Source organism: Danio rerio, chromosome 8 (genome assembly GCF_049306965.1).
Source record: "Danio rerio strain Tuebingen ecotype United States chromosome 8, GRCz12tu, whole genome shotgun sequence".
Lineage (NCBI taxonomy): Eukaryota > Metazoa > Chordata > Actinopteri > Cypriniformes > Danionidae > Danio > Danio rerio.
In genome coordinates, this window is record NC_133183.1 from 34,880,349 (window position 1) to 34,897,500 (window position 17,152).

At 45.1% G+C, this 17,152-nt stretch overlaps 1 protein-coding gene and 1 long non-coding RNA gene across 4 annotated transcripts in view; one reads left to right on the plus strand and one right to left on the minus strand.

Moving 5' to 3' along the window:
• The first annotated feature begins 7,898 nt into the window (after positions 1-7,898).
• Positions 7,899-17,152, plus strand: part of LOC141375659 (uncharacterized) — a 16,455-nt gene continuing 7,201 nt past the window's right edge. Inside the window, exon 1 of the long non-coding RNA XR_012384450.1 lies at positions 7,899-10,848. This is a non-coding gene — a long non-coding RNA (uncharacterized lncRNA). The remainder of the gene's footprint in view (positions 10,849-17,152) is intronic.
• The window catches only part of zgc:194839, a 5,097-nt gene continuing 2,037 nt past the window's right edge, over positions 14,093-17,152 (minus strand). For 2 of the 3 annotated variants that reach the window (XM_021478158.3, XM_005167145.6), the window contains exon 2: positions 14,093-17,122. In XM_021478158.3, coding sequence (XP_021333833.1) covers positions 15,777-17,108 — 1,332 coding nt within the window. In that variant the 5' untranslated portion in view covers positions 17,109-17,122 and the 3' untranslated portion in view covers positions 14,093-15,776. The remainder of the gene's footprint in view (positions 17,123-17,152) is intronic. The other variant, NM_001123324.1, reaches the window with a different exon arrangement.

Below are 17,152 nucleotides of genomic sequence, written 5' to 3' on the forward strand. Positions count from 1 at the left end.
TAATAACTCATCTCTAATAACTGATTTATTTTATCTTTGCCATGATGACAGTAAATAATATTTTACTTGATATTTTTCAAGACACTTCTATACAGCTTAAAGTGACATTTAAAGGCTTAACTAGGTTAATTAGGTTACCTAGGCAGGTAAGGGTAATTAGGCAAGTTATTGTATAACAGTGGTTTGTTCTGTCGATTATTGAGTAAAAATAAATAGCTTAAAAGGGCTAATAATTTTGTCTTTAAAATTGTGTTTGAAAATTTTTAAATTGCTTTTATTCTAGTCAAAATAAAACAAAGACTTTCTCCAGAAGAAAAAATATTATCAGGAAAAAAAAATTTTTCCTTTCTCTGTTAAACATCGTATAATTTTTATATGTATATATATATATATATATATATATATATATATATATATATATATATATATATATATATATATATATATGTGTGTGTGTGTGTGTGTATGTATGTGTGTATGTATGTATGCGTGTGTGTGTGTGTATGTATGTATATATATATATATATATATATATATATATATATATATATATATATATATATATATATATATATATATATATATATATATATATATATATGTATGTGTGTGTGTATGTATATATATATATATATATATATATATATATATATATATGTATGTATGTGTGTGTGTGTGTGTATATATATATATATAAGCACAGTTCCAAAGAGAGATAAAAGTAATGTAAAATCAAGGTAAATCTACGTTGTCAGTGTATTTCTTGCGTTTACTTTTTAAATTACTATTTGTTTGGTTTAGGTTATCTGTACAACAAACCCCACCTTCTCATGGACTTGTGTAAGGATAAGTTTTTGAAAGATTGAGTTATACAAATTTCTTGATAAAAACGAATGCGATCATTCCCCCCCAAAAGTCTTGTGAGGGTGCTTTTTCATTACAGGCAGTGTTCTTGTGGTTCTCAAATAAATGCCTGACCATCCCTTGTTTTGTTGCAACATAGGGTCAATCTGAAAACGTAGCCCTATATACATTTCTGGAGATCGCAAAATATGTATGAGATGTACAAAAAGAATGGTTGCATTTCGTCTTTAAAATGAACTCTACGAGGCAGTAAGACGCTGTTCCTTTTTGCACTTATCAGCTGACCGCTTACCTCCATATGGGCGGCTTTCGCACTGTTACGTTTGTCCAGTAGCTCGCCATGTACATTGGCGGAACTGAGACACAAAGATTTGACCACGATAGCAAGGTTTGAGTTTGGTGAACAATGGTTCCAGAAAGCATGTAGGACAAAAACATAAGCCAAAAAATAAAATAAACAAGTAAATAACAGGGTGAGAATGTGGTAAAACGTGAAAATGTGGTAAACATCAGACGAGAGCTTTTCGTTTTCTGGATTGCTTTTTAAAACTGTTGGTTGGGTTTAGGTAAGTGGGTGGGCAGGTCAATCGGTGCTTTTAAAAGCACTATTGGTTGGGTGAAGGGAAGGAGGATCTTAAAAAGAGCACACAGCAACCTCTGGTGGATTCACACAAAATTAAAACTGCACAAAAAAAAAAAAAAAGAGCCTGGGTCGGTTTTGTTTGTGGTGTGTTTATTTTCATTGACACCAACCAAATTTTTTTGTGACAATAATATGACTAAAAATTTGCAGTTATAAATGCTGATCGGAATGTCTGTTTTCTCGTCTCTCTATAGGCCTTAATTGACATTATATACAAGCATATACCTGCTTGTTCATCTAGACTGACCCTTGTTGAGTTCCCATTACAGAAATAGCTATCTGAAGGTGCCTACCAACACCTCCTCCCTTTCCAACCAGCAACACAGCATATTAGGACACAACTCGCATGTTCTCTCTGTCTGACATTGACAAACTTACAGATCTCAATCTGCTTGTTGAACTATTCTCCAGTGTTCCCCTTCGGGGGGAACTTCAGCACTATAAGTGGATTTGATTTGTAAAATCCACGCATTGGGAGGATTCGGATCAGAAGCCGCTTGTCTGGAGAGTATTGAACGGGCCAATGAATGAAATTAATTGGCAGCGTAAGCTTGCGCAGGTGTGCGACATCTGCAATTATCTCAGCATATAAGCACACCTGAAGCCAGCAGACGCCATCCTTTTCGCTTCAGATCCTTTCTGAGTGAGTCGATGAGGGTTCCTCTTGCTGATCAGCACTTCAGAGCGAACGAGTGTGTCTCCCGGTCCAGAGTGGGTCTTCGCGGTGGCAGACGGTCGAGCTGGGTTACTCCCTTGCCTGCGGTTCTTTGGGTCCGGTCCTCCAGAGCGGTGCGTATAGTTGCAACTTTCCTAAAAGAGCAACACAGTCGTGCAGCACGTCCTTTTCAGGATGGCGCTCCGACTGTGCGTTTCTGGATGCGGGGGTTTCCTGGCTCCGGATGATGGACACAATCACTGCATTGCATGTTTGGGGGTCCAGCATGTTAATGCGGTGCTCGCGGGCGGTTCATGTCGTCATTGCGATGCCATGACCGTTGCACAGCTAAGATCGCGGCTAACTTTCGCAAGAGAGCGAGCCACCCCAGTTGCCTCCTGTTCTAAAAAAGCAGCGGGCGCTCGGGCAGATCTGAGGGTTTCAGCGGGAGATAATCTGCCGCCCACGGGCTCGCGGACCTCTCGCTCCTCACGGCACTCCATCCAAGCTTCGGGTGGTGAGAGTGATCCGTCTAACCAGATGGTAGCTCTCACACTCGCTGACACCGGAGATCAGATGTCCTCCGCGGCATCGGAGGGTGGGCTTTCACTGTCCGACGAAGATCCGGACCCGCTCGCCCCCTCCGGGCAGGTGAGCGCTGTCAAATCGGATCCTGAAGCGGACATGTTAGCCGTGCTTTCCCGGGCTGCTTCAGCCGTGGGGTTGGAGATGGTTTATCCCCCAGCTCCGCGGCCGGACCGACTAGATGGGTGCTACGTAGAGGACCAGAAGGCGAAGCCTTCGAAGCCTCTCGTCCCCTTCTTCCCGGAAGTGCACAGTAGGCTCACGCAGTCTTGGAGGGCACCTTTCTCTGCCCGTGCTGCGTGTGCCTCCGCCCTCACCGCCCTTGATGGCGGAGCTGCCAGGGGGTATGAGGCGATCCCGTCAGTGGAGCGCGCTATCGCGGTCAATCTTTGTCCGCGCGGCGCCTCTACGTGGCGGGGTTTGCCCCGCCTCCCGTCCAAAGCCTGTAGGTTGTCTGCCTCCCTCGGAGCCAGAGCTTATAAGGCTGCGGGCCAGGCTGCTTCTGCTTTGCACGCGATGGCCACCTACCAGCGTTACCAAGCGCAGGCGCTGGCCGAGCTGCACGAGGGCGGGTCCAACCCAAGCTTATTACATGAGCTGCGCACCGCGACCGACTATGCTCTTCGGACTACTAAGTCCGCCGCGTGTGCGCTGGGGAGGACGATGTCCACACTTGTGGTTCAGGAACGCCACCTCTGGCTAAACCTGGCCGATATGCGCGACGTTGACAAAGTTCGCTTTCTTGACTCGCCCATATCCCAGGCTGGCCTGTTCGGCGACACCGTCGGTGAATTCACCCAGGAATTCAAGGCGGTGAAAGAGCAGTCGGATGCGATGGGCAATGTCATCTATCGGCGTGGCCGTAAGCCCGCTCCGCCCGCCGAGCCATCCACTTCCGCTGTTCCTCGCCGAGGGCGCCCGCCAACGAGTGCTGCCCCGCCCCCGCCTGCGCCTCCGGCCAAGCGGGCGCGGCGTTCACCTCGAAAGCAGGCAGCCCCTCCTGCCCAGGGCGCCGTTAAGTCCGGTAAACGTACCGAGAAGCGTCCCTGAGACAGGCCATCCGGAGAAGAGGAAACTTGCTCTTTCCCCGCTGGAGGGCGGGGCCCCGATAACAACGATACTTTTCAGTGCCACCAAAACATCAGTAAAAGAGCACTTTTTCCCTTCCCCGGATGTGACTGCACGAGTTCTGCCAGTCCGGGACGCGCTGCCTTCCGGCTCGCAGACTCTACGTGCTTCGCCAGTGGCTCACGAGCGCTGGGGGGACGGTCTCCCTTCCCTCAGCCCTCCAGCCCCCTCTCCGGAGTCAGGGTGCGGAGCCAGAGCGAATCGCTCTCCTCCAGTTCTTCCGCGGGACCCTCGTGCTTCCCGGATCAGCACACCCACTCCGCGCTGCCCCACCGCTGGTACGTCAGCGATTGTAGCGATGACTCCATTAGCGAGGGCTCTGCCTGCCTGGTTAGCGCGGGCCAGCCCCTCGCGGTGGCTCATACGCACAATCAGACTCGGTTACGCGATTCAGTTCGCGAAACGGCCCCCCAAGTTTACGGGCGTGTATTTCTCCAGGGTCAGCCCCCTGTCCGCCCCTGTCTTGTGAGAGGAGATTGCTGCCCTCCTGGCGAAGGGTGTAATCGAGCCGGTTCCTCCAGCCGAGATGGAGAGTGGGTTTTACAGCCCATACTTCATCGTACCCAAAAAGAGCGGTGGGTCACGGCCAATCCTAGATCTGCGCGTTTTGAACCGCTGTCTGCACAGGCTGCCGTTCAGAATGCTCACGCAGAGGCGCATTCTCCAATGCGTTCGTCCTCGGGATTGGTTTGCAGCCATAGACCTGAAGGACGCGTATTTCCATGTCTCCATTCTTCCACGCCACCGCCAATTTCTGCGGTTTGCGTTCGAGGGTCGAGCGTGGCAGTACAAGGTCCTCCCCTTCGGGCTCTCTCTGTCTCCGCGGGTCTTCACCAAACTCGCGGAGGGTGCCCTAGCGCCCCTTCGGCTCGCGGGCATTCGCATACTCAATTATCTCGATGACTGGCTGATTTTAGCCCACTCGCGGGAGCAATTGATTATGCACAGGGACAAGGTGCTTCGGCATCTCCGCCTACTGGGGCTTCAGGTCAACCGAGAAAAGAGCAAACTCGCCCCCGTGCAGAGGATTTCTTTTCTCGGGATGGAGCTGGACTCGATCACCATGGTAGCGCAGCTCTCCGAGGAACGCGCTCGCCTGTTGCTGAACTGTCTGAGGGAGCTCGACAGCAAACTAGTGGTCCCACTGAAGTTCTTTCAGAGGCTCCTGGGGCATATGGCATCCGCAGCCGCCGTCACGCCGCTCGGGTTGCTCCATATGAGACCACTTCAGCACTGGCTTCACGATCGGGTCCCCAGACGCGCATGGCACGCGGGCACACACCGGGTCTCGGTTACTGCGCTGTGTCGCCGCGCCCTCAGCCCTTGGAACGACCCCTCGTTCCTACAGGCCGGTGTGCCACTAGGACAGGCGTCCAGCCATGTTGTTGTTTCAACAGACGCTTCCAACACGGGTTGGGGGGCCGTGTGTCGCGGGCATGCGGCTGCGGGCCTCTGGAAGGGTGCCCAGCTGCATTGGCATATCAATCGCCTAGAGCTGTTGGCAGTGTTCCTCGCTCTCCACCGCTTTTTACCGGTGCTGGAGCGGCAACACGTGCTGGTCAGGACGGACAGTACGGCGGCGGCGGCGTATATCAACCGCATGGGGGGTATGCGCTCTCGCCGCATGTCTCAGCTCGCCCGCCGTCTGCTCCTCTGGAGTCACCCGCGGCTGAAATCGCTGCGCGCCCCAGGCACGCTCAATCGTGCAGCCGATGCGCTCTCACGACAGCTGTTACGCCCTGGAGAATGGAGACTCCACCCCAAGTCTGTTCAGCTGATATGGGCGCGATTCGGGGAGGCCCAGATCGATCTGTTTGCTTCCCCCGAGAACGCTCACTGCCAGTTGTTTTTTTCCCTGACCGAGGGCTCTCTCGGCACGGATGCACTGGCCCACAGCTGGCCTCGGGGCATGCGCAAGTATGCGTTTCCCCCAGTGAGCCTGCTCGCGCAGTTTCTGTGCAAGGTCAGGGAGGACGAGGAACAGGTTCTGCTAGTTGCGCCCCTTTGGCCCAACCGGACCTGGATATCAGAGCTCTCACTCCTCGCGACGGCCCTCCCCTGGCGGATCCCTTTGAGAGAGGACCTACTCTCTCAGGGACAGGGCACCATCTGGCACCCTCGCCCCGATCTTTGGAACCTCCACGTGTGGTCCCTAGACGCGAGGAAGACTTGGGTAACCTACCGACTGCGGTGGTTAATACCATCACTCAGGCTAGAGCCCCCTCCACGAGGCGCGCCTATGCCCTGAAGTGGAGTCTATTCACTGAATGGTGCGTCTCTCGCAGAGAAGACCCCCGAAATTGCCAGATTAGTGTTGTGCTCTCTTTCCTTCAAGAGAAGTTGGACAGCAGGCTGTCGCCCTCCACTCTCAAGGTTTACGTGGCCGCCATCTCCGCTTATCATAGCGCGGTAGCTGGCGGCACCGTGGGAAAGCATAACCTGGTCATCCAGTTCCTTAGGGGTGCTAGGCGAATTAATCCATCTCGCCCCCCTCTCATGCCCTCTTGGGATCTCGCCCTCGTTCTCACGAGTCTGCGATCCGATCCCTTTGAGCCACTCGAATCAGTATCTCTAAGATTTCTGTCCCTGAAGACAGCTCTGCTGGTTGCGTTGGCCTCCATCAAGAGGGTCGGGGACCTGGAGGCATTTTCGGTCAGTGACTCGTGCCTGGAATTCGGGCCGGATTACTCTCACGTCATCCTGAGACCCCGCCCCGGTTATGTGCCCAAGGTTCCTACCACCCCCTTTAGAGATCAGGTAGTGAACCTGCAAGCGCTGCCCCCGGAGGAGGCAGACCCAGCCCTTTCTTTACTTTGTCCAGTTCGCGCTCTGCGCATTTATGTGGACCGTATTCAGAATTTTAGATCATCTGAGCAGCTCTTTGTCTGTTATGGCGGTCGGCAGCAGGGAAGTGCTGTATCGAAACAAAGATTATCCCACTGGATTGTGGATGCCATTTCACTCGCTTATTCGAGTCGAGGTCAGCCGTGTCCCCCGGGAGTTCGTGCACACTCCACTCGGAGCGTTGCATCCTCTTGGGCGCGTGCACGCGGCGCCTCTCTAACAGACATCTGTAGAGCTGCGGGCTGGGCGACACCCAACACATTTGCAAGGTTTTACAATCTGCGAGTGGAGCCGGTTTCCTCAAGGGTATTAGGTAACCCTTTGGTGATTGAGGAGACAACTCGGTAGGGTGTTGAAACACGCTTGCTGCGCCATTCTCCCTAACACGGAGGTACGTGCGCCTTTGTTATCTGTCAGTAAAGTTCCCCGTCAGGTGAGCCCTGCAGATTCCTCCGTGGCCCCCAGCACTGACTCAGCGGAGGAGTCACTTGCTGGCCCACTACGTTGTAGGTCTGCCCGCTGGTCAGCCCGCGTTTTGGGTATAGGTGCCTGCTATGCGTGATCCCCACTAGGCGATCCCATATGCTTATGCCGCCACGGTTAAGTCCCCCCCCTGGGCGGACCCGTGTCTTCCCTCTCCGCTAACCACTCTTTTGCTATGCGTACTCCCCCTTTTTAGGGCTAGTCCATATGTAAATTCTGCCATCTATCCCCCCCTTGGGTAACGGATGGCCTCCGCAGCGTCCTCCCTATCGGGATTGCACGCTTCCCAACGTACTGTCGTATTTCCTAGAATTATCTAGATGCTCACGACTTCCCAAAAAATATATCTAAATCCGTAAAACTTCTGTTGAAGTAGGATAAATTAGGGCCAGGGACACGTTGGAGGACCGCGCCCCCCATGATGTGGGTGCGTCACGCTTGCTTGACTATCTCCTCATCGGGGGTGTTGGTAAGGTGCAGTCATTATGGCGCTTTCAATGGGCTCCCAATGCGTGGATTTTACAAATCAAATCCACTTATAGTGCTGAAGTTCCCCCCGAAGGGGAACGTTCGAGGTTACTAAAGTAACCCTTCGTTCCCCGAGGAGGGGAACGGAAGCACTATACTCCGTCGCCATAATGACTGTCCCTTAGCTGTTTGAAAGTCTCTTCAGCTTAAAAGGATGGCGTCTGCTGGCTTCAGGTGTGCTTATATGCTGAGATAATTGCAGATGTCGCACACCTGCGCAAGCTTACGCTGCCAATTAATTTCATTCATTGGCCCGGTCAATACTCTCCAGACAAGCGGCTTCTGATCCGAATCCTCCCAATGCGTGGATTTTACAAATCAAATCCACTTATAGTGCTTCCGTTCCCCTCCTCGGGGAACGAAGGGTTACTTTAGTAACCTCGAACGTTCTCTCATTTATTTTCTTTATTGACCTCCTTATGTCTCCTTTACATGCAATGCAAATACCTGATCATGACTTCTCACTGGTGAGTTGTGTACTTCCCCTCTGTCCCCATGTGCTTCATGCCAGTCTGCCAGAAACAAATATAGCAAGTCATGCATTGGGCATTTGCATCACTGTCTTCCTACTCAACAGTCATTGAAAGACATGAAGAAATAAAATGTTTAATTGACACGGAAGCTATTCATGTTCTGTTTGGTTTTGCCTTTTGGTGCCTGTCAGTCCATCCAGTCCTTTATACCTCCATCTTTAATCCTTTTGTGTCAACAATATAATCTTTCTTCCTCTTTTGTTTCCATCAAAGTAAGAATCATTAAAAGTTGGAATTTTCAGCACTAAACAAAGCATTTTTGAATAGAGCACAATCGAGCAGTGTGTGTATGCATACGGTATATATTTCTGTATGTACACACATGAACACAAAAACGTAAAATATATACCGCTTTGAAGGACATGAACTCAAATACAGCTGCTTGCTGCACAAGAACAAACCTCATTAGTTCTTGTAGAACAGAGGTCAGAAATCAGATACCTTTTTTCACCAACATTTTTTTTAATAAAATTTTTTTGAAAGACCCAATTTCATTTTTAGCAATAGAAGGCATATGTTATTTTACATTTGTTAAAATCTAAACTTTTAAAATGGGTTAAATAATTTTCAGAAAGACAATTTCAGTTAAATGTTATAGCAATTGTAGTAATTAAAAACAATTAGTAATAATCACATTTTAAGAAGGGGGACCGGAGGGTTTGGTCCAACTATATGGGGATTACACTCCTTAGCCTCCTGGGGAAAGTGTATGCCAGGGTACTGGAGAGGAGGATCCGACCGATGGTTGAACCTAGGATCCAGGAAAAACAATGTAGTTTTCGACTCATGGTGCTCGAGGGTTCATGGGAGTATAGCCCAACCAGTTCACATTTGTTTAATAGATTTGGAAAAGGCATTCGACTGTGTCCCTTTTGGCATTCTGTGGAGGGTGCTCTGGGAGTATGGGGTCAGAAGTGTTCTGTTAAGGGTCGTGTCATCGCTGTATGAACAGAGTAGGAGTCAGACTTGTTTCCAGTGCATGTTGGACTCCGGCAGGGCTCTCCCTTGTCACCAATTCTGTTCATAATTTTTATGTACATCATTTTAAGGTGCAGTCTTGGGTTGGAGGGGGTCTCGTTCGGTTACCACTGGATTTCATCTCTGTTATACGCAGACAATGTTGTTTGGTTGGCTTCATCAAACATGGACCATCAGCATGCACTGGGGAGGTTTGCTGCAGAGTGTGACGTGGCTGGGATGAGAATCAGCACCACCAAGTCCGAGGCCTTGGTGCTCCACCAGAAAAAGGTGGTTTGCCACTTTTAGGTTAGAGGAAAGTCCTTACCCCAGTTGGAGGAGTTCAAATATCTTGGGGTTTTGTTCACAAGTTAGGGAAGGATGGAACTTGAGATTGACAGGCGGGTTGGTGCAGTGGCAGCAGTAATGCGGTCGATGTACTGGTCCATTGTGGTAAAGAAGGAGCTGATCCGAAAGACAAGGCTTTCCATTTACCGGTCAATCTATGTTCCTTGAGCTTTTGGTCATGACCGAAAGGACAAGATGTCAAATACAAGCACCTGAAATCAGTCTCCTATAAAACCTGAGGGGAGCTCGGAGTAGAGCCACTGCTCCTCCACATTGAGAGAAATCAGCTGAGGTGCCTCGGGCATCTGTTTTAGATGCCTTCTGGACGTCTACCTAGGGAGTTGTTTCAGGCATGTCCCACCAAGAGGAGGCCTCGGGGAAGACCCAGGATACGCTGGAGGGACTATGGCCCAATCCCAATTCTATTTTTGAAATTTAGCGGAATTTGAATTTTTTAAAAAAAATTTTAAAGCAAGACAATCACACAATCTCAAAGTTATAGATACAGTATAATAAAACATGCGGTTGTTTGTTGTAAAAATTTATAATAATGACAAAAAATACAAATTTGTGGATCTCCTTACTTTCGGGTGCTGCAATCCTGCTGTTATGGCTTGTGTATCCTGGGAAATGTTCTTACTCCTTTGTTTCGAGTGAGGCCCTGAAAAATCGTCATTCAAAGGACTATTTACCCCTTCCCCTTAGCCCTACACCTTCAAGCTAAAGAGAATTGGGACACCCATACACCATCACAGGAACACGCAAAATAAGGGGTAAGGGGAGTGGCTAAGGGGTAGAATTGGGATTGAGCCTAAGTCTCTCACCTGGGAACGCCTCGGGGTACCTCTGGAGGAGCTGCAGGAAGTGTCTGGGGAAAGGGAAGTCTGGGGTTCTCTCCTAAGACTGCTGCCCCAGTGACCCAACCCCGTAAAAGCAGCAATTAAGCAGTCCAATTGCAGAATGAACAATGCAATTTTATGATGCAATTAGTAATAATTAATTATTAATTATGAAGTAACTTATCCTTCTTACAAAAGGAAGACTGAGATCAGAACCGAGTGAGTACAAGTAAACAGTTTATTGCAAAATTATGTAAACAGTATATATGACAAGCAGGTAAAGTCCTTCTCTTGCAGATGGTGAGTCATGGAGCAGTGATGGAATGAACAGAAGACTGGTGATGATGTTGAATACAGAGAGGATTGGGAGACACACAACCAGGAGGGAATCACACTAGGAAGAGACACAAAGACACTCTGGGACCATTTGGAGAAGACATGGTATGTATAACTTGGAATAACAGGGACAGACTGACTCTAGGTTCATCCTTCTCGATGTGATTAGGCCGGACGCCGAGTAAGGGAGCATGCAGGTATTTATGGGGTGGAGCGATGAGTGTGAGATGATGTGCAAGTGCGCTGGTGATTAGTATTTGTGACTGTGAGTGCGGAGAACCTGGCCTGGCTGTGACACAGACACAGTGCATGAACTTAGTCTACATGCCTGATTCTAATCAGTACCTAAACCTATTATCTAACTAACTATGGATCAGCAGCAATTTAGTAGTTTTATTGAAGCAATAATCAATGGTGTGTTAATAATGAGAAAGGGCACTTTAACGTGCATCTGGTAACAGACAACGGGAGATCGCTAGATGACCAATCACTCTAAAGAGAAAGGGCCAATGAATGCCAAAAGTGAAGGTAGAGCTCGGCTTTGCAGGTGCTAGTGATTAGTCATTAGTGAAGTATATCAGTTGGCGTCCGCGGGGCGAGCATCAGATTCTTTGCTTCAAACCTCTCACTGAGACTGAAGAGCTCCTATCTGCGATCCTGATTTCAAGTTTTCTTTACAGTGCAGGTCAAACTGGTCTGTTTTCCCATCCCCCGGGCATTTCATTGGTGTTTAAAAGAGCAGTTTTCTCTATAAGAGCAGATACCCTAAGAGAGCAACACGGCTGATCAGCGCATCTTTTTAAAGATGTCGTTCTGGCCATGCATTTCTATGCAGTGGTTTCTTAGCCCAGGATGACAGGCACGAGTATTGCATCACATGTCTGGGGGTCCAGCATGTTGTGGCCGTGCTCGCGGACAGTTCTTGCCCTCACTGCAAGTGTGTGACTGTTGCGCAGGTGAGGTCATGGCATACTCTAGCATTAGGGAGCACCACCCCTGTTGCTCCCCGCAAGTTAGCACATGGGCAGGCCTGAGCATTACAGGTGGGGCTACAGTAAGGACCTCTCACTCCTCATCAGTGCACTCTGTCCAAGCTTCAATTCAATTCAGCTTTATTTGTATAGCGCTTTTACAATGTAGATTGTGTCAAAGCAGCTTCACATAACTGGTCATAGTAACTGGAACAGTGTAGTTCAGTTTTTAGTGTTTAAAGGGCCATGAAACCCCCTCGTTTCAACAGGGTGTTTTCACACCTCTACTTTGGAAAAAGTCAGAAAAGTGGGCGTGTCCAGCTCTGTTTAGGGGGGAGTGTCGGAGGAACGAGTTTCAGAGTCAAAATACACACCCACACCGACAGGAGAAAGTGATGGTGTTTAACCTACATGGACATCTGTAGTCGAATTATTTGCCAAATTATTAAATGTTGGACTTTAACTGCAGTTTGGCTCTTTCATTCAGGGAATTCATTCATGCCTCTCGCGACAAAGATATTTGATTCGAGGAACTGCTGCAAGCGTGTATTTTTCATGCGATGTTTGATAACGCACGGCGAATGAGAGAAAAAAAAACTCTGCATTTCCCGGAAACTTAGATGCACACGGCAGGTAGTGTCAGAAAGCCGCGTGTGTTATTCCGGTCACAAAATGCGGTGCTAACATTTCTGCACTCAGTGCAATAGTTAACTTAATTCGATACGAACAAACTGAATAAACAAAGAGCACTGGTCGCTCACTTACCAAATCTGTAGAGACAGAACAATCACCAGCAACTAGAGCCGCGTCTTTATGAAGAGAATACTACAAGAAAATCCAGATTTCAGCGTTTGCAGATGAGAACAGCTCTCAGGTAAACAATAATCCTCCTTAGACACGTAAGTTATTGTTGTCGCGCATCGCGTACACTGTTAATCCACACCTGATCCAGATAAGCTCTCACAGAGAGAAAATGAAAACGAAACTTAACAGCAGCAAACTATAAAAGCAACACTTCACGCTTGTTTTGCCAACACAACGTGGCGTCTTTGTGGTGTAAACACGGTGACAATAATGAATATTAATGAAGTTGCACAATAGAGCGCGCTGATTGGTTTGACCCAAGCCTTACTCATGCATTAATGCATCACACTGTAAGACGTAATAAGGCTCACTCAGGCACAGACGCCCAGTCTGCACGCTGGAATACACGCTATTATGTCCTGGCCGTGACGCAGCTTCAAAAATTCGTTTCAAACAGGAAGTACAAATTTGCTTGAAATAAAGCAAAAACAACCAATTTACACTTTTTAGTGAAATATAGGTGTCCTAATAGGGTTTTTAGCAGTGTGGGACATATACGACTGTCAACAGCTCAAAAAATGTGTTTTGGTGTTTCGTGACCCTTTAAGTTCAGTTCAGTTCAGTTTATTCCATTATTCAGTTTTAACCATCATTGGGGAGACAAGAAAATCGTACTAAATTGTACAAATATGATTGTACGAATTCATATGAATTAACCACAAAATCAAAAAGTTAAGAATTGCTGTGAGATCATGTTGGATATGCAGTCTCAGCTACAAGGCTACATCCAGATTCTATTGGAGTATTTGAGATTTAAATAGAAAGACTTTCGAACTCTTTAACATTTTTTTTTTTTTTTACAAAATGCTAATGGTCTAAATCGAATCAATTAATTATGCTAAGCTAAGCTAAAAGTAACCCACCAGAACAGGAAATCAGTTTAAAATTCAAAATGAAATTCAAAAATGGTTCAGGTCAACTGCTTAACTCTAGGAGACTTCTTTTGTGTTTGTTTAAAGTGGAGTTTTCCTTTAAATAGAAACTGTTTAAATAATTTCTTGAACACGTCTGTAACATTAGGTTCATTTTTGCTCAACAAAACATTTTAATGTTAAAAAGAGCAGAAACCTCTGTGATTCATTTGTACAAAGCAGGTTCCTCTATGATTCAGTCATGCCTGCTCTGCCTAAAGGTAAAATGAATATAATTATCTTGTTTTTTCCCACCTAACTGGGTTATGTCATAGCCTTTAAAAAATGTTTCTATCTAACAATATAGACATAAATCTTCACAAACTATAATAGCACATAGAAAGACTAACATTATCGCTCTCTCTAAATCACAGGTGTCAAACTAAGTTCCAAAAGGGCCGCTGCTCTGCACAATTTAGTTCCAATACTAATTAAACACACCTGATCAAACTATTTGAGTCCTTCAGGCTTGTTTGAAACCTACAGGTAAGTGTGTTGGAGCAGGGTTTGAACTAAACTGTACAGGGCTTCGGCCCTCCAGGAATTGAGTTTGACACCCCTGCTCTAAATGATTTGGCACTGTAATCATCTGAAAAAAATCTATTGAGAATTTCAACATGTTTTATTTTACCGTATCCAAAAGACATATAACACATGCGTACTTATCATTTTTCCATATATTGTCCCAATCATTACAAACAAATCTTTCACAACATGGCCCAACACAATATCAAAAAAAAAAATAAATCACATTTTATGCAAGAATACCTAAATATCTGTTACCATTATTTAGATTAACATTTGTCTCAAAAGCAACATTTTTATTTCACGGTTGTAAGTTTTTTTTTTTTTTTTTTTTTTTTATCACACAAGGTTACAGCTGTTATTTATAGGGAAGTTGACTTTAAACAAATTTTGTTTACAAGAATGCCATGTTTGTAAGAGGAACCCATGAATTGGCATTTTGACCATCCAATCTCAATAAAAATGAGTACATTTTGATATGAACATGACTTGTAGAAAAAAATAATCTATGTTTATAGACAGAACTGCTAATGGACCTTACAGTAAGCAGATCTTACAAAAATATGATTGCTAAAATCCAAATAAACATTTGAATTTTACAATATTTTGCCCAATTGTTAAGTACTATAAATACCCATGCTTTGTCACTTTAACATAATGCTTAAACTAACCCAGCACAAATATGCAAACATTAATGAAAATGTTTTGCCAATGTATAGTCAACATATGGTCGCAGCAAAAAAAAAAAAATAATAATAATAATAATAAATACATTGCTTTAAACAATTTAGTTTGCTAATGTGCTGTTGCATGAGAATAGCTGAACTGAAAGTAAAATGTCCCATTTCTTTCTTTACTACATATTTTTGAGCGTTTATCGAGCTTCGTATAAATATTTCCTCATAGCCAGCAGGGCATATTAGTACTACTTAATCAGGGCTACATATCTGTGGGAGTGATAGTTTCGTAGTATCATGTTGCAGTTAGTTTATAATTTACCCCATCTTTTAAGAAACTTCAGTTAAATTATTACATTCAACCCCAAAAAAGTGACTAGTTGGAGTGGGTGTCTTACCCACCACAAGTGAAATCTTCCTACTTCAAGCTCTGTTCACATGAGCATAACATGCAAAAGCCTCACGTAAAACACACATAAAACATGATTTTGAAACATTTTCAAGAAAAAAAAAAAGTAATTCTCATAAAAATGTTCCAAAAGAATGTTTCTAACATGTGATTCTTGTTTAATGATCATCTGTTTTTATGTAAGTTATTTTTATAAATGTGTATATATTACATTTGAAGATCATTTTTAAATTATCAAATAATGTTGATTATTGATTGATATTTCATGAGGATCATTAATATTAATTATAAGAATACATACTTGAACAAAAAATAATAATACAAAACAATGTGTTTGGGAAAAGGCTTGCCACATTTTGTCTACAAAGACAAAACATATCAGTGCATGATATTCAAACACAATTTATGCAGCATGTTTACACACTATTATATTTACAGTATATCTGCATTACATTTTTATGATGAGAGAACTTGTAAGAATGCAGAATTCAGAGTTAACTAATCTTTAGCCCTCCAACTGGCCATCCTTCATTTTTCATTTATTTTTTTCACATTAATTGTTGCAGCATAATTGTTTAGTTGATTGTGCTGGGACATTTTCCCCTTGCCTTGAATTTGTAGTGTTTCTTGTTCATTTTGATGGCATTTCTTTCTACAAATCCCTGATGCAAACATCTCAACTGGAATCCTTGAGGAGACCAGAAAGTATCAAAGTTCTGTCAACATTCGGTATCAGATCGTTTTCAAAGTCCCAGACTCTTTTGTCTACAAAGAGTTGCTCTTTGGTCAGACTCCCTTGCAGCGGGACTCTCACATGCACAATCCTACATACATTAAATGGAACATGGTAACTCCCTCCAAAGTTCTTCAAGGAGGAATGCACTGATGTCTGCTCCACCTTCCTTGGATTGACAATCATTTTTGTGGGATTGTAAACATTCTTACGTTCAGGTTCTCTGTAAATGTGCTCCATGATATTGATTCCAGAAATATTTTTCCATTCTTTTCGCTTGAACTTCCCGCTGTCCTCAAACTGTGTTTTGGGGAATATGTGGTTCTCTATGAGGAACACTCCTTTGCTGGGATCAGCAGACTGGAGGTCCTCCATAAGAGACTGTAAATTTGAGTATTTGTATGGCATGATGATCTCATCGATGTCATTCAGAAGAACATATCTGGATTGATACATGTGCCTGTAGATGCACTCGTTGAGTGTTACTAACTGACCATAATAATGAAGATCGCCTTTGTGTTTTTTGATATTCCAGCCTGGGGAGGGATTCATAAACTTGTCGATAGGCCACGAAACAATCTCCAGTAACCCTTCTGATTCATAATGTTTTAGAAGCTTCTTCAAGTCTGCACCACAGCTGGTATTATAGATGACCACATGCTGTACACCCAGAAGTTTGTACATCTCCATAGTTTGAGCAAACTGCAGTACATTGTTGTAGCTTCCAAAGAGGTTGGAGATGCAAACAGTGAAGTTATACTTGAAATTGTCTGTTACCAGCTTATTTTTGATTTCCAGATAATCTGTTCTGAGGTCAGCTGAATCTTTCTTGCTAGTTGTTATGGCGACACTGGTTGCCCTTTGCATGTTCTTGCCTTTACAAATCACATCTGAAGCACCATATGGAAAGGAAAAATGGTCGGTGTGTATCTGGACCTCAGTCTCAACAGTTTTGCAGTCATGTTTGGTGGTACAGTAAACACAATAAAGGGGCTGCAGATTTTTTCTCTTGATTATGCTGATGACTCGAATGGCTCCGTCCAGTCTGTGGTCAATAAACGCTGACACCATGAAATGCTCAGAGTCTTTGATGGGCGTTATTGAATATAAATCCTCTTGGATTTTGATTGTATAATTTGTCACAGGAGCTCTTGTTAGAGGAGTAGCTTGTGTGTTATGTTTATGATTATCCTTATGGTCCAAAAACAATGTGAAAATAATAATGGCCATAAATGTTAATACAAGAAGCACTTTGAATTTGCCCTTTTTTTCCATCTGTTCTTGATCTTCTGTGGAGTAAAGCAAATAAATATATCAAA